The sequence below is a fragment of the Quercus lobata genome, chromosome 2 (genome assembly GCF_001633185.2).
Source record: "Quercus lobata isolate SW786 chromosome 2, ValleyOak3.0 Primary Assembly, whole genome shotgun sequence".
NCBI classification, from domain to species: domain Eukaryota; kingdom Viridiplantae; phylum Streptophyta; class Magnoliopsida; order Fagales; family Fagaceae; genus Quercus; species Quercus lobata.
In genome coordinates, this window is record NC_044905.1 from 55955215 (window position 1) to 55976731 (window position 21517).

The 21517-nt window shown below is 36.0% G+C and overlaps 2 protein-coding genes across 2 annotated transcripts; one reads left to right on the forward strand and one right to left on the reverse strand.

Moving 5' to 3' along the window:
* Positions 1 to 384: 384 nt before the first annotated feature.
* Positions 385 to 1514, forward strand: LOC115966755 (NAC domain-containing protein 67-like). The gene is made up of 2 exons (XM_031085924.1): positions 385 to 663; positions 837 to 1514. The coding sequence occupies exons 1-2, from the start codon at positions 385 to 387 to the stop codon at positions 1512 to 1514; spliced, it is 957 nt and encodes a 318-aa protein (XP_030941784.1).
* A 15432-nt stretch (positions 1515 to 16946) lies between these two features.
* On the reverse strand, positions 16947 to 18218 carry LOC115966763 (uncharacterized mitochondrial protein AtMg00810-like). Its single transcript, XM_031085930.1, has one exon. The coding sequence runs from the start codon at positions 18216 to 18218 to the stop codon at positions 16947 to 16949; it is 1272 nt and encodes a 423-aa protein (XP_030941790.1).
* Positions 18219 to 21517: the final 3299 nt, after the last annotated feature.

Below are 21517 nucleotides of genomic sequence, written 5' to 3' on the forward strand. Positions count from 1 at the left end.
GTTGAAATTGAAGAGTGTAAAACTCAAGTTTCACTACATCGTTATTGAATTTAATTTCTTTGATATTTGCTTTAAGCCTTTAATTATATAGTGTATTCTTTGTATCGCTGCATATTGATATTTATAACTTTGAAAGAGTATATATATAGCCTCTCTATTAAGTTAATTCTTGAACTCTCTTTCAAAGTTAGAATATGTAATTAACGTGACCAAACAGTTTATAGACTTCAAATTATTATATAGATAAATGAGTCAACATGACGTGTGAGCACTGAGCAATAATAACACAATCACACCTACATGTACGAAGTGTATCCTTGTGAAACAGATATGACATCAAATACTTTCATTTCATATTATTTTATATATATTTTAACGTATCCAATGATCAACAGCAAACAACAAGAAATGTGGTACTTTTTTACTCCGAGAGATCGAAAGTATTTAAATGGAAACCGTCCAAACCGAGCAACTGGTGATGGATATTGGAAAGCTACTGGAGCTGACAAGCATATTATATTCGACGAAGCCCTAATTGGGTATAGGAAGGCACTAGTTTTCTATCAAGGAAAAGCTCCAAATGGTACGAAGACTAATTGGATTATGCACGAATTTAGAGTTGACACTCCTCCTCGAGATAAAAGGAGTCCAGGTGACATGAAGGTATGAAAATTTTATATATCCTTTCATTTTAGCTTTTATATGACTCATTAAAATGCTATTTGAATCTTCTTTAGAGTTTTTGTGCATACATTTCAACTATAATTGTTGTAATTTATTTATTCTTAAATTCTCTCATTCTCAAACTGACTATCATTGAATTTTATGTTATCCAGTTGGATGATTCAGTTTTGTGCAGAATTTATAAGAATACTGAAAAGGAATCAAAATCGAATGAGAAATCAACCCAAGTCCATGCCCAAGATGATCAGGAGGTTCCAAATTCCACATCTTTGCCTCAAAATGAGCCAATGGAGTATTTCGAATTCAAGGATCCTATGGCACAAATGATATATGACCATGACTACATGCTTCAATCTGATCAAAATGCACCTAGTGCATTATTGGAAGTTCCTCAAAACAGTAACGCTGCTACTCTCATTGACATGCCTGGGTTCCATGATCCATTTCAAGCAATGGGCGGTAATATTTTTGAGACTCCTGTCCAGAGCAATCAACAAAGTTTCTGTTTTCCTCCTTTAGTGAATTCTGTAGAGACCCTAAATTTGCCAAGTAGAAACCAAGATTGGTCGTACACTACAAATCCTTCCAAGAACATCTCAGCAATGCAATCTGATTACTACAATTACTGTGTTTATCAGCAGGCATCGCTGAATAATCAAGTGTCAACATCGATTCATTCCCCCGGTTATGACTCAAATATGCTTCTGATTCTGAATAATCAAGTGTCGACATCGATGCCTTCTCATCAAGTGTCACCATCGATGCCTTTTTTCAGTAATGACCCAAATAAGCGTCAAAAGCTTTCAAATGATGACCATTCATTTCGATGATTGGTAGCACCAACTAGTGTAGATTGGTAGATCTTTAGCTAGCTAGAAGTATTAGTTTCTCTCTTCATTTCATTAGGAAATCTGCACTCTGCAGTACATCTTTTATTTTCTTAGATAGACAAATGTCATTAAGTTTCTTGCTTGTGGATAATTTAGTCGATTTATTTGAAATATTTTTTAGAAAGTTTTTATTTAATTTAATTTATTTATTTATTTTTATTTTTATTTTTTTATGTTTCTGCGTTAATTCGCTTGGTCTTATGTTTTAATGGCTAATTGATTGCTTATGGTCTATACTCTAATCTATTCACAAATGTAGATGGTGGACAATTTGCAAATCACCTCATCCATCAATCACCTACTGCATATACTACTTGAAATTATCTTTCAATGTTTTAGAGCATTAAGCTCTTCCATTGGAGATTTATTTGTATAAATACAAAAGAAGACAAATCATATGAAAAATAAGAAATCAAAGTACCTATTGGAGGCCTTTTGTCAAACACTTATGTAATGATAAGTATATTAAATTAGTTTTTCAATTATGGACTAACACCAAACAATGGAACCTATGATGAACGCTATTGTGTGTTTGCACAAAACCTAGGCACAAATAATTGAAGCAGCATGCCCTCTCGAAACTAGAAGACTGCAGCTTTCAAAGACATAGTTAGTCTGCAAAACATCAACCTGTTTACAATTGCATGAGTGTATATATATACACACACACGCATAACATAATTATATGTGAATTTGCATTTTTTTTTTTTTTTTGTGCAATTTAATTGTTACTACAAGTGGAGAGGGAAATTTGAACATTTACTCTCCTTGTAAAGGATAAAGAAGAAAAAAGTCAGCAGTACACAAAAGGCAAAAATAACATAGCAAAAAAAATCTGGAAATCATTCATTCCTAGATAAATGTCACAAAATTCTCTGCCATTATTCATTATCAGCACCATATTTGGCTCTCCTACCGTTATTGAAGATTAGCAAATGATTTGACTCCAAAAGAGAAAATCACTCCACTTTTTTTAGAGATTATTTCGATGGAAAACTTTGTATAAATATAGTTTTCTATGTTTTTTAGTATTTGGTAGTATCAGAAAAAATGAGTCAAAAGGAAAATTATTTTTGGTCAATAGAAAATGTATAACTTCCTTTTAGAGATTGTTTTCCACTAAATTTATTTTGAAAATAACTCTATCTCACAATAAGTTAAATAAGAGAATTTAGAAGATTGTTCTTCAACTTATTTAAGGTTGCTACCAAGTATTGGAAAATAAGATAGTTTTATAGAAAATACTTTTTTGGAAAATGACTAATTTTCTAGAAAATATTATTGTCAAAACAAAACAAAGCATATTATGGATTATACACTTTGAATTATTTTGAAATTCTTCTCTGTACAAACACTTAACATTGGTATATAAATATACATATGTACAACCTCTCTCCTTGTATTGAGAGTCGGCTTTTGAATAATACAATTGCCCAATTTCTTCTTTAAAAGAATCTTAAAAATAATACTGTGCTACAAGATCTTCTTAGCAACTACTTTAGAATTTGAATTACAAATTTCGTATAGTAGTTTTTAACCTAGCTTAATTGATAAATATTTAATAATTATACAAAAAACTTGGGATTGTCAGAAGTTTGCAATAGAAAAAAAAAAATTCTTTGAAATTATGGGAAAGGATCACATCTTATTATATAATCCACAGCACAATAATAGACTTTACAATATTGATTTCAACTCATCCTGGCCATTTTGCACAATGTTGCATCTTTTAAATCCCAACCAGGTTTACTCAATTGGATGACAAGGTTTGTATAAAAGAAATTTCAACATCATTTGCTCCACAATCCCTTCTTTCTGCCATGTAGTGCATTTTTTTTAGAATTCTTTCATATAGCCTTTCACCTCATACAACATTCAACCTTAACAAAACTTTTAAAAATTTGTTTGATTATTTTTAGTGTTCTTTTTTTATTCTGCAAAAAATAACAGTGTTTCCTTTTATGACAAAATATTAATTTATTATCATGAATTTTAGGAGGTGGTGCTCTAATTATTAAGCTTTTTTTTTTTTTTCCTCACAATAAGTGGGGAGGGAGGATTTAAGAACAAAGGACTACAAAATTGGTTATAACCTTAAGCTACAATCTTACTTAATAAAATAAATATTACTACATATTTTAAAATTTTAATCGTTGAGTTACATGTTCTTTACGCTCTTAATACACATGTCAAAATTTGTGTTAATCGAATATTATTTACTATATGATCTATAACCTTATATTTTATGCATTATTTTAAACTATAAAAGCATGCAATTTAAACAATTTATCGACTAGAAAAAACACATGTATATGACTAGCAAAAAATTAAAAAATAGATATAAACAACTATATATAAATGAGAAACCTTCAACATTTTTTTAAAACAAAATTTATGAAACTATCAACAAATTATGAAATGTATAAAAACGGAAGTTTTGAGAACTCACCGTCCAAACTGTAAAGAAATGAGAAGACGTATCATTTTATAAAAAATGTTGTAAAATAGTTTGTTGCTCAAGCATTTTTCTTGTATAAAACTGGACACATATTTGAAGCAATGCATATTAATATTTTAAGAATGTTATCCGAAAATATAATAAATGGTTGCCATGTACGTTTATACAAGTCTAGTTTAAAACCTATGAAAAATTAATGTAATTACATATATAAAGTTATATAATTTATGATTACGTAGTTGTTGTTGTTTTTTTTTTTTTTAGAAAGAGTTTTCAACTTATGACGTCTACTTCTGATAATAATTATTTATCATCAAATTAAAACACCAATTAATTTTTGGTATAGGCCCAACATTATGTGACATCTAAGTGCCAAGGTTATTTATCACATTGTTTCATTTATAACTGATTGTCAACTAATAATCCTTTCTTTTTAACTAAGAAAAAAATATCGATAGTATATAGTTTCGTACTATCAGTGCATCTTGAGGGGAGCCTTTTATTTTGATAGGGGAAGAGGATATATGTATGTACTAAATGTTTTATATATTATTTACCAAAAAAGAAAGTTCTATATATTGATATCATTTTTTTTTTTTTTTTTTTTTTTTGAGGAAAGTATCAAATTGTGTATATTGAACGTGTTTTGTTGAAATCAAATTTTTTCTACTAGATATTTTTTTACATGAGCTTACATTTATCGCATATCTTATGTTGTGAGTTAAAGCTTTATGTAACTTGTTGTTATTGCTATTTTTATCAAGGATGTCAATACCGTACCGGAGGCCGTACCGGTTTGGCCACCAGTACGATATATTTCGGATACCGGTCAATACCGGTGTACCATTTCGGGTTTACAGATATTTTTTATATTTATAAATAAATAAATATATATATATGTGTGTGTGTGTGTGTGTGTGTGTGTGTGTGTATATATATATTATAATAAATATAAAAGTTTACCATAAAACATTTCCTCAATTCAGAACTAATTATTCATAAATTTAGACTTTAGTATCAATTAAAAGGGAAAAAAAATAAATAAAATAAAATAAAAAGCTTAAAAGTTATCATTGCATACTAAGAAAACAAATAGTACTAATAAGTTAATGCAAATAAGTTACCATTCTATCTTAACAAAAATTCAAAAATTAAAAAACTTAAAAAAAAAAAAAAAAAAACTTTTTTCTGTACCGGCCGGTATGCCCTGTACCGGCCGGTATTACCCGAAATTGGCCAGTACGGCCGGTATTTTTTCCGGTACGAAACAAGGAGGTCGAGCGTACCGGATTGCTGGTCGGTACGGTATATTTCGGCCAGTATGGTACGGAATTGATAACCTTGGTTTTTATTCTATTTCTACATGCATTTAATGGGTTTGTTCATGATTTCATAATAAGACATACTATTTAGTATTATTTTCTAGTATTAGGTATTAATTTCCAATTTTTGGTCTGCAGTTTCTCAAAACTAATAATACTATTGGAGTCTATGATGGGGTTTTGAGAAGTCTACGGTCACCATACAAAACACATTCCACGCGTCGAAGAACAGATGCTGATTTCATCAGGTGACATCATCATTCCACGTCAGCATGCCACGCATGCCCTAGGCCACGTCAGCGACACATCATAGGATGACATCAGTGGCTCTGCTGACCGATCCGTGACCCGACCCGAACCATGTATCCGTTGACTTTGAGCTTGGACCAGCTAACTTTGACTTTTGCATTGACCTTTGACCAAAAGTCAAAATTTCCGAAAAGGCCTATCTTGCTCAATTTTTCACGTAGATTCCAATTTCGGACTCCGTTTCTTCATTTGAAGCTCCGAAATTGGTCAATTGGCACATTCTTCATTGTGGTTTCTTCAAAGGTATTCTTTACGGCATTTCCAAGTGATCTTCTCATGCTTATCCAACCTCAAGCCTTCATCAAGCTTCCGCCTTGAGCTTGAGGGAGGGTGTTAGATATACCGACCACCTTTGTTCTTGTCAAAAATATGACAGATAGGGTCATCTTAGGAAACTCGTTCATGTGTTTGTTGTATCCTTTCATTACGGATAGTGAAGGAATCACTACCCATCCTTTTGAGCAACCAGTTAAGTTTAAGTTTCTTAGGAATCCAGAACCTAAAGAGATTGAGAGTCTCCAAGAAGTTTCTGTTTCTAAAAATCTTAACTTCATCATTGCCAAAACCTTTCCATTTGGTCGAAATCAAGCCAAGAACCTTGATCAAATTGCACCATCTATCATATTTGATAATTCTTTGAGTCCTAATCAACCTCATAAATTATCATCTCATCACATTACATATAAAAGAATTTGCTCCATGACATCTCATGATTTTAACAAAAAAATTTTCGAAAACAACCATTTTGTTAATACAGGAATATCTTCTTCAAATTCAAAAAGAAACAAAGGAAAGGCACCTATACAGGGATTTCCTCAGAAAATGCATGAAGGCGCTTGTTCTGGACAAGAACCCAGAAAAGCAACATCCCTTCAAAATATGTACCCGGCAGCGGTTACATATTCCAGTGGTTACATGGCTATTACTCTTCAAGAGGTAAAAAACAAGGCTTTACAATTTAGCAATGGAGTGTATACAGATCTCCCACCCTCCATTAAATTCATCCTTGATAACCTTCAGAGAGCTTTTACCAAAAATCACTATAATCTTTTCCAAAGAACCCTTAAGGCACTAGAATTACACCTAGTAGAACTTGAGGCAGGAAATGCAATTCTCACTAGTCAACTCTTTGGCAAAGAGGATATCCATTCCATGGATAAAATGACTACTATGGGTACAAATTATGCTAGGTTAAGTCTTAAGACTTAAAACCAACTAAGAAGTACTGTTGCCAACTTACCAACTGATATACAAGCACGTATATTAGGAAGTAAGGCAATGTCTATATCACGTGACCAATGGTTTAAACATTTCAAATTGATGGTCACCACTCATTTCCCGGTTTATGGTGAAGATTCAGATGACATTGAAACTGACTTCATCTAATCAACTTGGAATGAATACTTTGGAAGCAGTCACAGGGTCTATGAAAAGAAACATCCTTTTCCTGGTCTAATAGTCAACTATGAAGACGGGGCAGATGATGAAGATAGAGATCCAAGCTGGCTTTCAAGAATGTTTGAATATGGCTTCATCAGACTCACCTAGTTAACAAGCCATAGTCAGATCAGCCAATTCCCCCAGATAATCCAACAGGTTGTTGCAAAGATCAAAAGTCCATTTGTATCCATCAGATGCTGGAGTACTCTCCCACAATGGGATGGTAACAATTGGATGACAGTACAACCTGCTCACCACCTTGTACTTATCAACGGGTACACCCACAATGGCCTTTGGTATGAAGGAGACTCCTACCTATCCTATGGGGTTTTTCAGAGGGTTCTACATCTCTGTGTTTGGATTTTCTTCTGGGCGTGATTGAAGGTAAGCCATATTGGGTACAAAAATTTCCTATTTCATACTTGGCTTTGCTCTTGTTGGCTTGACTCTGGATTTTGAGATCTCTACACATCTTCATTCCTTCATTTTGGATTGTGCTTGAGATGTCTCCATAGGTTAGGCTATCATAATCTATGACACCTAAGGGGCTAGCAAGAGTTTCTTTAACCTTCTGTTCAAACAATGTGGGTAAGCCATTGATAAACTTCTCCTTCCAAAATGGAGAGTTACAATCGCTTCTATGCATGACACGGGTGGTGAATATGTCTTCATACCACCGATATTCTCCAAGGTTTTTACACCTAAGGTTACTTAACTGGTCGTAAATCCTAGATGTGATATTGTTGGGTTTACCTATGAAGTGTTTCGTGATCGTATAGATCAGGGTATTGACTCCATCGGGAACACCTCTTCCAATGCGTTCGTCAAAGATAGGGTTCTCATCCTCATCTTTTTGGACAGCATGTTTAATATCTTCCTTGGATGCATCTGTTAGACAGTTATTCCACCAAACTAACAGTTTTCCAGTAAATCCTAAAACCAGGAGTTCAACAACCTCTGTGTTTTGAAGTCCATCATTTAGGTAGTTATTGGCTACCATGGTTATATGTTGGGTTTTGTTTAGGATTTCCTGTTCGGATAAAACATCTATGTTCCATTCATAGAGTTTACCACTAGATACTGTGAACTGGGTGGATCTTTCCTCATACTGGAGGTCAGGGGGTGTAGGTCTGAGATACCAATTCTTGGTAAGGCTGGTTGGGTTTACCTTGGATTGGTAAAGCTTGTTTACCTGTAAACCTTGAAATTGGTCTTCTAGGTGTTCTATCTCATTTTCAGTTTTTGAGGAGGTTCTACTAGAACTGCTAGAGGCTGTATGGGCTTCTAGGGTGGTAAGCCAGTTGTCCTTGGGTTGTTCCCTACTGGTTGAGGTGGTGTCTGGTAAAGGGGTGACTGGTTCCTTCTTCACGAATTCCTCAAGTTTTTGGGCAACTATTTCTAATGTTGTTTGGTCCTTAGGTCTGAAACTGGCTTACTTAGTTGTAGGGAGCTTTACTAAAGGCTTTTCTAGGGGCTGGATAGGTTTGGGGTCTATACGGTAACAAAGGTGGTCTGTACGATAGCAGTACAACTCTCCCTGAGATTTCACAAGATGATGGAATGGTAAACTCGGAGTCGTACCAGCTTTTAGATCTAGATCAGAAGCTAGGAAATTGGAACATACCAAAAGTTCGAACATACCAAAAGTTCCCACAAACCAGGTCTATAAGTCATCATCGTGGTCCTTGAAAAAAACTTTCAAAACAGACTACCATGTTAGGACTATAGAACAAGTTTATAGCATTAACAAGGAGTATGAAACATGCTACTTGTTATCCCCTGCAGCCGTGAAAGCCCACAGGGACAACGATCATAAATTCCTTCACCTCGGTTTAGTCCAAGTTGGAGTAAAACCATTGATCAGAGAAGGGTTGATCAACTCAATCCTTATGGCCCTTAGAGACACCTGTCATGTCAGGTTTAATGACAGTCTTTTAGGCACCATGGAATCCAGTTTGAGCGGCAGACCAGTTCATTTCAACTGTTTCTCCAATCTCACTGTAGCACTTGACAACCCTCACATCCTGAAGGTCCTCACCCTCAACATCAAAACCCATGGAACATTCTTGTTACATGGTACCAGACAGCTTGCTCTTATATACAAAGTGTATTATAAGTGCATGAGGACAAACATGTCCATCTAGGCAGTTGATAAGAGAAAGGCCGGTGAAACCACTCTTATCCAAACCCCAGACATTAGATCCACAGTTCAGGTACCTAGAACCCTGAAATGGTCTGAAGTCACTTTCCCTGCACATTGGACTATAGATAATGAGAACCATCATCTACAGGTCCAAAACCCAGTTAGAAATCCAGATCTAGATTTTGTCCAGCAGTTAGTCGATGGAACGGTTAGACTTAATTTTGACCAATCTAGGTTTAGGTCACCCTTAGAATATGATGAGCCTAGGCCCAGATCCTCGATAGATCTGTACCAAGAACCATGGCCTAGATCCATAGATCTACGCCAACCCTTTAGGTAGCCAACTATCCACCTTAGAGATAGACCTGCATCTCAGTGTAGTTCGTCCAGAACATGAGCTCCCTTTCCCATATCTAGAAGAGACTTAGGTCCACAGTTTCAAGGTATAAAAGACCATTTCCAGGTTAATACCCCTTGTTACACAGCCAAACAAGACTCAGTTGCTGATCAAGAAGAAGACAGCAATAGTCAGGACAGTCTTAAGCCTCCTTCACCATCATGAACTGATATGAGAAATCCTATTCAGCAAGAAACTGAATATGACTATCAACTCTTAATGTTGACAAAAGAGTTCACCCCTGATATGGATGCTCTTGAAAAGGATTTCAACTCTAAAAGAAACAGAGCCAAAAGAGAAGCCTATAGAGCCAACCATACCAGAGAACAAAAAGAAGAAGTTTTGGAGAAATGGAAGTTATTCATGAAAAAGGTATCAAGTGATTATCCTTTCTTTGAATACTTTGAGAAACATTTCAAATGGCATAAAAAGTCAAATGTCATAGCCAAACTTCCAGCAGCTAAATCTACCCGACCAACAAAGGATAGAAATTTAGCACAAGAAGTAGAGAAACCAATCTCTCCTTCACCACAAGTAAATGTCTTAGAAGCCCACATATCCTCTAGCAGTTCTAGTAGACCCTCCTCAGAAGATGAAAAGGAGAAAGAACAACTAGATGACCAGCTTCAAGATACACCCCCAATTCCTCCTAAGAAAAGGATTTCCAAATACAGAGGAAAAGAAGCCTTTAAAGATTTCCATAGGAAGAAAACATTTTCCAAGCAGTATAGAAAACAGAAGTTCAAAAAAAATGATTTCTATAAGAAAGGAAACTCCAACTCCATAGAAAACCTCAAACTTAAAGCAAAAGGAAAATGCTTTAATTGTGGTAAGAAAGGACATTTCAAGAAAGAATGTCCGAGAAAAGGCAAATCCCCTACCAACTCTCTAATCAGTGAAGATATCTCTAACCTTATAGAACTTGACCACCCAGAAAGTGAGTCTCCCAATAGTTCTATTAACCGAGAAATCTGTCAGATTTACTAGGAATCATCCTCTCTTAGAGTTCTATCCAGCACCTCTAGTAGTCCAAATGAAGCCATACCTTGCACAAACAGTTGTTGCAGAAACAACACTGTTAGTGTTCTTTCTAAGCAAGAAGAGCTCCTCTTAGATCTCATAGAACAGATCACCGACCCAGTTGAGAAAGCTCAAAAACTTAGTGAGTTCCACAAAACCCTAGTAAAGGAAGTCAGTACATCCAAACCTAGGCTTCAGGAACCAAAAGTTGATTTGGAAAAAATCTACAATAGGTTTACCAAATCCAAGAAAGAGATAACTGTCCAAGATCTCCAAAAAGAGATTAAGGATACCAAATCAGAAGTGAGAAACCTTAAGCAGGAATTAACCATCCTTAGGGTCGATCACAGTCTCATGGACCAAAGAGTCAAATGGTTAGAAAATGTTTCTCATCAAGGCAATGAGGAAAGCACCTCATTACAGAACCCTTCTGATGAAGAAATAGATAAAATAGTTAACCCTACTGCAGATATGGAGCCGAAACCAACCAAAGGATCGTTCTTGCAAACCATCAGTAGAATTAACTTCCAGAAATGGCACTCCAAAGTCAGGATTGTCATAAGCAGAGATTTTGAATTTGAGGTAGTAGCCTTAATAGACTCAGGCGCTGATCTCAACTGCATTCAAGAAGGAATCATCCCCTCTAAATACTTCCGGACAACCAAAGAAAGGTTAACTTTCGCAAGTGGAGGAAAAATGCAGATTGAATTCAAAATCCTAAAAGCACATGTTTGCCAAGACAATGCGTGTTTTAAAACCACCTTTGTTCTTGTCAAAAATATGACAGATAGGGTCATCTTAGGAAACCCGTTCATGTGTCTATTGTATCCTTTCATTACGGATAGTGAATGAATCACTACCCATCCTTTTGGGCAACCAGTTAAGTTTAAGTTTCTTAGGAATCCAGAACCTAAAGAGATTGAGAGTCTCCAAGAAGTTTCTGTTTCTAAAAATCTTAACTTCATCATTGCCAAAACCTTTCCATTTGGTCCAAATCAAGCCAAGAACCTTGATCAAATTGCACCATCTATCATATTTGATAATTCTTTGAGTCCCAATCAACCTCATAAATTATCATCTCATCACATTACATATAAAATAATTTGCTCCATGACATCTCATGATTTAACAAAAATGTTTTTGAAAACAACCATTTTGTTAATACAGGAATGTCTTCTTCAAATTCAAAAAGAAACAAAGGAAAGGCACCTATACAGGGATTTCCTCAAAAAATGCATGAAGGCGCTTCTTCTAGACAAGAACCCAGAAAAGCAACATCCCTTCAAAATATGTACCCGGCAGTGGTTACATATTCCAGTGGTTACATGGCTATTACTCTTCAAGAGGTAAAAAACAAGGCTTTACAATTTAGCAATGGAGTGTATACAGATCTCCCACCCTCCATTAAATTCATCCTTGATAACCTTCAGAGAGCTTTTACCAAAAATCACTATAATCTTTTCCAAAGAACCCTTAAGGCACTAGAATTACACCTAGTAGAGCTTGAGGCAGGAAATGCAATTCTCACTAGTCAACTCTTTGGCAAAGAAGATATCCATTCCATGGATAAAATGACTACTATGAGTACAGATTATGCTAGGTTAAGTCTTAAGACTCAAAACCAGCTAAGAAGTACTGTTGCCAACTTACCAACTGATATACAAGCACGTATATTAGGAAGTAAGGCAATGTCTAAATCACGTGACCAATGGTTTAAACATTTTAAATTGATGGTCACCACCCATTTCCCGGTTTATGGTGAAGATTCAGATGACATTGAAACTGACTTCATCCGATCAACCTGGAATGAATACTTTGGAAGTAGTCACAGGGTCTATGAAAAGAAACATCATTTTCCTGGTCTAATAGTCAACTATGAAGACGGGGCAGATGATGAAGATAGAGATCCAAGCTGGCTTTCAAGAATGTTTGAATATGGTTTCATCAAACTCATCAAGTTAACAAGCCATAGTCAGATCAGCCAATTCCCCCAGATAATCCAACAGGTTGTTGCAAAGATCAAAAGTCCATTTGTATCCATCAGATGTTAGAGTACTCTCCCACAATGGGACGGTAACAATTGGATGACAGTACAAGCTGCTCACCACCTTGTACTCATCAACAGGTACACCCACAATGGCACTTGGTATGAAGGAGACTCCTACCTATCCTATTTAGACCCATATGCTCTTGCAGGATGTTGGAAAAACTACTTCAACAATGAACTCCTCGATGTTTCCAGTGAATTATGGAAAGATTACCATTTCACAGGAAATACTGGTAGGATTTCAGTATTTACCACCAAGCCATATTCAGAAGCCTTCACCACTCAAAGGCTTGACTATGTTGATCCCAGTCAGTTCACAACTCAGAACCCAGACTATGAACCTCTACTGTATTGTGGGTTTTGTAATTTGTTTGATAAATACCATGAACATAACTGTGATTATAACCTTCCTGAATGGGATCCTTATGATGGGTATCCATCTGGTACTTCTGACTAAGAAAGTCCGAACAATTCCAGGAATGGCTCCAGGACGCTCTAGAACAGCTCCAGAAGCCCCAAAATAGCTCAAGAACCACCTTTGCAAATCCAGTTACTATTCCAGAACAGTACCCGCACCAGCAAGGTTGCTGACAAGCTACTATTCACTACACAGTATCAGAACGTTGTGCAGAATTACTATTCAAAAAAGTAAGGGGACAAAACACTGTTCATAAACAGTGACCAGTTACTGTTCAATCAACAGTGCCCTGACAAAATCATTGAAGTTACTGTTTATTTTCGGCTGAAAAGATATTCACCTGAGAGTAAAAGAGTTTTACCTTCCGTGATTTCCGCAATCTCCTAAACGGATCCAAGGCTTCCTCCAGCTATAAAAGGAACCCTTTGCATCAATTTTAAGCAGGATTAGTTTTACACATTACCTCAGAGCTCTAGTTTCACTTTGTAATAGAAATACATTGTAAACCAAAATGGCTCTCTTCTCTTCTCCCCTAGTTTACACTTGTACCAGAACTACACTTGTAACCTATTTATGCTTCCGCACCGAGACTGCCCTTTTGAACGACACTCTCCCCCCCTGTCTGTAGCTTACCCCCAATGTAATAGGCCCAAGCCCAGTCCTGCTTGTACTAATAGTTTAGAGTTTAGTCGCCTATATATACTCATGTTATGGCTTATTGTAACACAGGTTATTATACTACACTCTTACATAATAAAGATGTAGCCCTTAAGGGATTCTTCCGTGGATGTAGGCTGACAAGGCTGAACCACGTAACCCTCGTGTTCTCAGTGTCCTATTCTATGTTTCCCCTTCCGCATCCATTCTAGCATATACAACATGGTATAACACATCGCGTGGCTAATAATATATTTAACACCAGCGTTTTGTCCCCAACGGTTTCCAAAACTTCCAGTATAGGTGTATAGCGACTATACACCTAGGTCTATAACCGCAGTTCTACAACAGAGGTATATTAGGTTCTTGATGTCATTTTCGTGAATGTATTAGTAGAAACTATGTGAGGCGAATAAACGTTTTTCAAACCAAGAAGAAATACATACTGTTGGATCTAGAAGTCATGTTCAAAATGCTGATAACGTCGTAAAAACTCTACTTCTTAAAATGTTAAATGATTTAAATTTGTTCTATAGTTTTAGCTATATAGCTTGTAGTTACATGATGTCATAGATATTGCTTTCATCCGCATGAACTTTATGGGTAGCTATACTGCAAAGATGATGGCAACTAAACTTAAACGCGTCTTCGCCATATAACTATTTTAATAAATTTAATGACCATGTTGTAGGAAAAAGAGAAAAGGGCGCCGATAGAGTGTGCGGAGTTTTATAAAGTAGTATATACCCACAAAGATAGGACTCCTGTCACCCAAAAAGGGACAAAATATTGTTAAGTATTATCTATAGTTTACATGTATCCTTGTTGATTTACTTATCCTGACAAACAAAAGTATCATTGTTGATTATAAATAAATGGATTGTAAGTATTATCTAGATTTCTAATATATTATTTTGTTTGTGAATATTAGGAAGGGATGAAAGAACTTTTGAATGTTCCTGGAACACAATTGTATGGAGAGACCAATGGTGGAGGAATCCTATGGACAAGTGATGATGCATTTGGTCAAGTGATGGGCCTAGAGTGCCCTGAAAATGTACATTGGAGTGGGTTTTGGAAAAACCCCATCTTGTAAAACTAGAAGGAACCTTGAAGAGTCTAGTACTTCTCCACCCCATCCAATGAAATGCATCAAAATTTAAGGAGATGGAGACTGAGATAGCATCTCTGAAGGAGAAACTATGCAATTACGAAGAAAAAAGGTCTGAAATGTGGCAATTAAAAAAAAATAATCTCAAATTAGTCAACAATCATCACTATTTACTCAAGTCAAAATTTTAATGTTTTGCAAATGTATTTAATGTATTCAATTGGTAATAGATTAGTCTTATTGTGTTATTTCATTAGTAACGTTGTTGTTAAATTAACTTATAACCTTGACTTTATTATATTTAGGATGGTGATGATGCAAATGGCCATTCTCTTGCTACTCAAAATAAATCATCATTCATCATGGGAATCTCATTAGGAAATATGTCGCTTGTAGGTGTGTGTGTGTGTGTGTGTGTGTGTGTGTGTGTGTGTGTGTGTGTGTGTGTGTGTGTTGGTTTTAGGACTATTTAGTTATCTTGCACTACAAAACATGCGGGTCAAAATTTTAATGTTTTGCACTAAAACAGTTTGCAACTTTGATACGACCTTTGGGATGTCTTCTTTTGGGCATAAAAATTATTATAGCATGTTATTTTATTATCGTATTGTATTAATTTGATAGTTTGAAATGTCCATTCCTTTATTTAGTATTGATTTTTGTTTAGCTATAAATAGTTTGACAAAACAAAATGTAAGGAAAATATTTATGCCTAGGAAAAAAAAAACCTAAAGTGACGGTTTCAAACCACCGCTAAAGTCTAAATTTTTTTATAAAAAAAAAAAAAAAAAAAAAAAAAAAAAAAGGCCTATATTGGCTGTTTCAAACTGCTGAGATAGCTTGCTTGGGCTATTTCGACAGTTTGTCAAAATTGATGGTATAGGTTCCCCAAACTGTCGAAACCTATACGGGCGGTTTGAAAAGCGCCAGTATAGCCCATCCGGGTCTATTGTGTCACTTCTTGACCGATACTAAAAAGTGTAGACATAATCTAACTAGACCTATTGCGGCAGTTTCGAAACACCAATATAGAACAATTTTTTGTAGTGGGTATCTTAGAGTCTAGTCAAAAGTGTTGCAAGTATGTGGTTTTCATCTTTAAAAAAAAAAGTGTTATGAGTAGGTGTAAACTCATTCTTCTAGAGTCAATTGCTTTGGGGCATGTTACTCCATAGTAGATTTTCTTTTAAAGACGTTATCTATCGATATTTCCACTTCCTTATGAATTACCATTTTATTTTTTTTATCGTTTTATTACATTGATTGAGAATTAGAAGCAATTCCCTGAATGACTAAATGCATATATCGGGTCAATATTGATTTTTATAGTTTGGATGATATCTTGACCAGCCAAGGAAAAAAGAGAGAATGATTTCCCAAGTAAGAGTGAAGTTTTTCATCATTAATATGCTTATTATCCATCGAAAAGTCTAGAACCACCGATTTTCACACAGAAATTTTCACATTTTCTCACAACTTTTTATTTTTTTATTTTTTTTATTGTTGTGGACTTAAGTGAAATGAATTGTGAGAGTGGTGTGGAATATTTTGTATAAGTTTTTGGTATCCCTAACAAATTAAGTTCATCATTTATTGTAATTGATGATTGGAGAATTTTCCAATAATTTTGTAATATTTTGCTTCAGAGAGGCTCTTCTTAAGGGTATTATGCATGGTTAATACAAACTAATTTTTCTATTGAACACAAAAGGAAATGCAACAAATTTGCAGCAGAAAGAAGAAAATTCCAAGGCTTGGGTTATCAATTTTATGTAGGACATTCTTACATCAATGGGTATCATAGAATCAAAGATTGAAATCAGTATATTTCATTAATTGTAAAATGATTACACAAACTATATATATATACTAATTTGTACAGGTGTGAACACAAAAATAACCAACTACTAGAACTAACAACCTATCACACATGCCAGCTACAGGACTAACTATCTCACGTGTTAGCACTTAAGTAAGCACCTAAACACACTAAACTACAAGGCGTATGGTCATTGTTCTTCACTTATGTTTCTCTATCGTTTATGCTTTGTCATAGAATCAACAGCTCTATGAACAGTGCTTTGATCCTTTGTGTTACTGCTTCTACTCTGCTCTTGCTACTGATCTTGGTAGCTTCATCTAAACTCTGATACTCCCCCTCCAGAGCAGCAGGTGTATGTATATTAAGCATCCCCATTTTACAAGTAAGAGTTGAAAATTGATTGTAATTCAAGGCTTTAGTGAGCAGATCGGCCAATTGACAATTTGATCTAACATGATTCAGCTTAATCACTTTCTCCAACACCTTATCCCTAACCACATGACAATCTATTTCAATATGTTTTGTCCTCTCATGGAAGACTGGATTGGAGCCAATGTGCAATGTAGCCTGACTGTCACAGAACAACAAGGCCTCCTTTTCATGATTCACTCCAATATCCTTAAGAAAGTACAAAATCCACACTATCTCACATGTTGCCACTACCATAGATCTGTACTTAACCTCAGCTGAGGATCTTGATACTATAGACTGCTTCTTGGACTTCCAAGACACCAAAGAATCACCAATGAAGATGCTATAGCCAATCACTGACCTCCTAGTGTCAGGACATGCAGTCCAATTTGCATCTACAAATCCTTTTAAGTGCAAGTCTGTGCTAGAAGAAAACGTGAGTCCTTTGCCTGGTTCACCTTTCAAATACTGCAACACTCTATGTGCTGCATCCAAATGTGGTCTCCTTGGCTTGGACATAAACTTACTGAGTTTATGGATAGCAAATGTAATGTCAGGTATTGTGATTGTTAAGTACAAGAGTTTGGGCACAAGCCTTCTGTAGTGACTGGGATCTTTAAGTTCTTCTCCTTCAAACTTGCTTAGCATTAAATTGTGCTCCATAGGAGTTTTAGCATACTTACAGCCAAGCAGTCCAGCATCATTGAGTAGTTCAAGAGTGTATTTCCTTTGACAAAGAGTAATTCCTTTGTCTGATCTTGCAACCTCCAAACCAAGGAAATATTTCAAATCACCCAAATCTTTGAGTTTGAACTTATCATCTAGCATGACTTTAAATCTATCCACTTCAGCCTTGTCATTGCAAGCTATCAAAACATCATCTACATAAACCAAAAGAATCACGAAAATGTCACCATGCCTTTTGGCAAACAAAGAATAATCAGCCTTGGATTGAATAAAACCAAGCTGAATCAAGGTGCTTGAGAATTTGGCAAACCATTGCCTAGAAGCTTGCTTGAGGCCATAAATGGACTTATTGAGCTTACAAACAACCTCCCCCTGGCTATGAAACCCCTGTGGAAGAGCCATATACACCTCTTCATCCAAATCACCATGAAGAAAAGCATTATTGACATCCAATTAACTAAGAAACCAACCCTTAATGGTAGCAATAGCAAGAAGAACCTTGACAGACACCATTTTTGCTACTGGAGAGAAAGTTTCAAAGTAATCAATGCCCTCCTTTTGTGTGAGTCCCTTAGCCACCAACCTGGCTTTATATCTCTCAATAGAACCATCAGCCTTATACTTGATTTTGTAAACCCACTTGCAGCCAATGGATTTCTTACCAGCAGGCAAGGGTGTCAAGGTCTAGGTATTATTAGCTTCAAGAGCTGCTATTTCAGCAGCCATGGCAGCTTGCCATTGGGGATCAGACACAGCTTGGTAGTAAAATTGAGGTTCAACAAGAGAGGAAATAGCATAACAAAAGGTCTTATATGAGGGAGAAAGATGGTGATATGAGACATGAGAAGAAAGAGGATGAGAAGTACCTGATTAGGAAGAAGACAAAGGCTAGACAGAAGCAACTTGATTGCAGTGGAACTCTTGTAAATAAGAAGGTCTTTTAACAGATCTAGTAGACCTTCTAAGAGGAATAGGATTTGCAATGGGATCAAAAGGTGCTTCTGGGACCTCATCAAGAAAGTCATCATCAATAGTATGATGAACTTGAATAATAGAATGAGGAGTAAGGGCAAGAGTGTTGGGTTTGGATAGAAGTAGATCATCATGTAAGGGAGGAACAAGAGAAGCACATGGCAAAGGTAATGAATTGAAATGAATAGAATCATTGGAAGATGAAACATAAGGAAAAACAACATCCCTTTAGACAAAAATAGCATCAGTGTCAAGATCATAGAGTTTATAACCTTTGATATTACAAGGGTAGCCAAGGAAAACACATCTTCTTGCCCTTGGTGAGAATTTGTTTCTAGTGTGGACAATTGTAGAGGCAAAACACAGACAGCCAAAAACTTTGAGATGATTATACTCAGGAGGCTTATGAAATAAAAGCTCAAATGGTGTTTTGTCATCCAACAAAGGAGAGGGAAGTCTATTAATGAGGTAGGCAGCAGTCAAAACACAATCACCCCAAAATTGCAAAGGAACTTGAGATTGAATTTGTAATGCCTTGGCAATGGCTGGTAAATGCTGGTGTTTTCTCTCCACGACAGAATTTTGTTATGGAGTGTAAACACAGCTATGTTGATGGATAATGCCATGTGAACTAAGAAAATCAGACATGGTAAATTCTTTGGCATTGTCAGTTCTAATGGATTTAATATTTTGGCTAAATTGTGTGGCAACCATAGTATAAAAGGATTGAAACAAAGGCCTAACATCAGATTTAGATTTCATTAGAAACGGCCAAGTGGCTCGGGTTGCATCATCCACAATTGTCAAGAAATATTTGTAACCATCTAAAGTAGGAATTGAATAAGGCCCCCAAACATCCATATGAACTAAATCAAAAGCACAAGCACATATTTTATTATTAAAAGGGAAGGGTAATCTTTTAAGCTTGGCCATAGGACAAATTTGACAAGCCTTATGACAAAAAGATTGTAAAGAAGGAATAGTGTGACCTAAAGCTTTAAGCTTCATATCTGATGGATGTCCTAATCTTGCATGCCAAAGAAAGGAAGATGCAGAACTTGCAAAAGTTGTTGCAGAAAAAGGAAGAAAAGAAGCATTGAACTTGTGATTGCTTAGGTAATCAGCAAGTGAAGAATGAGGAATGTGCTGGAGACTATCACATTGCAACAAGTACAACCCATCAACAGCCTTGCCCACCCCAATCGTTTTCCAAGGTAAAAGGTCCTGGATAAAACAATAAGTGGAGAGGAAAACAAGACAATAAGGCTGAGATAATGTGAGTGTACTAACAGATAGCAGGTTAAAACTAAATGAGGGAACACAAAGAACATTAGTGAGAGTGAGTGAAGAAGAAAGAACAATAGTGCCAATATGAGTGACTTGAGCTGATCCCCCATTAGGCAAGTGAACCAAAGACTGTATAGTAGCAGTAATTGAAGTTAATATTCAACAGAATAAACAAAGTGATCAATAGCTCCAGTATCCAATACCCAAGTCCACTTATCATAAATTCTTCTATTTACCACTTGTGCAAAGAAAACACTATGAGATAAGTCAATACCGTTGGGGCACTAGCAGATGTAGAAGATGATGCTACATTGGCCATTGAAGCATTTTTTACTGGAGCAGAAGGTGCAAGGGATGAAGTGGAAGCTCCAAATAGAGCAAAAAGCTGTTGATACTATTCAAGAGTAAAAACAAGTTGGTGATGAATTGGTGAAGCAATTGGAGGAGCAATGGGCAACACATCTGAAGAAACTTGATGAGCCATAAAGGGCTTGTTCTTGAACTTAAAGCCTGGTGGAAAACCATGCTTTTTATAGCATTTATCCACTGTGTGACTAGTCTTGCCACAATGTGTGCAAGTTGGTCTCTCCTTCCCTTTGCCAACAGCACCACCAAGAAATGAACCAAGATGTTCATTGGACAACTTGGCAACTAAAGCAATGGAATCAATCTTAGCAAAAAAGGCATTAGGCACTGATCTTTGTGTCTCTTCTTGAATTAGCAAGGAGTAAACCTTACTAAGAAATGGAATAGGGTCCATAAGCAAGACTTGAGATCTAACTTGGGAGAAAGAATCATTCAATCCCATTAGAAATTTCATGACAGACTCTCTTACTTGCAGATCAGGAAGCCTTTTGTTAATATTACAAATGCATTTACCATAGGTGCAAGAAGGAAATGGACTAAGGTTTTGCAATTGATCCCAAAACACCTTCAACTGGGTATAGAAGTCAGTGATAGACATCTCACCTTGATGAAGCTCTCCTATATCTTTTTGAAGATTGAAAACTCTAGGTCCATTTGTCTGGGCAAAGCGATTCTTCAAGTCATTCCAGATTTCTAGGGTAGTATCCTCATAAATGATGCTTGCTTAGAGCTTTGGTGAGACTAAATTGGTTAGCCATGTGCCAACCATGTTGTCACATCTTATCCACGCTTGCACATTCGAAGGAGTTGATACCAATGGTGATGAGAGAGTTAAAGTCCCATCAATGAAACCTAGTTTATTCTTGGTGAGTAAAGCTTTCTCACTGCACGAGCCCAAGCTGCATAATTTTCTCCACCTATTAATGGTTGTGTGACAAGAACTAAGCTTGGATTTTCTGCATGATGCAAGAACAGAGGGTCATCCATTGGAGATTCTTGTGAAGAAAAAGATGGATTCACAAATGTGGAAGCATCTGTAGAAACATTTGCATTCGTAGCAGAAGCCATAGATGGCG

Coding starts and splice junctions, on each gene's coding strand:
- LOC115966755 (XM_031085924.1), top strand. CDS start 385: ATGATCAACAGCAAACAACAAGAAATGTGGTACTTTTTTACTCCGAGA. Junction 664..836: donor GGAGTCCAGGTGACATGAAG/GTATGAAAATTT, acceptor TATGTTATCCAG/TTGGATGATTCAGTTTTGTG.
- LOC115966763 (XM_031085930.1), bottom strand. CDS start 18,218: ATGGCTCTTCCACAGGGGTTTCATAGCCAGGGGGAGGTTGTTTGTAAG.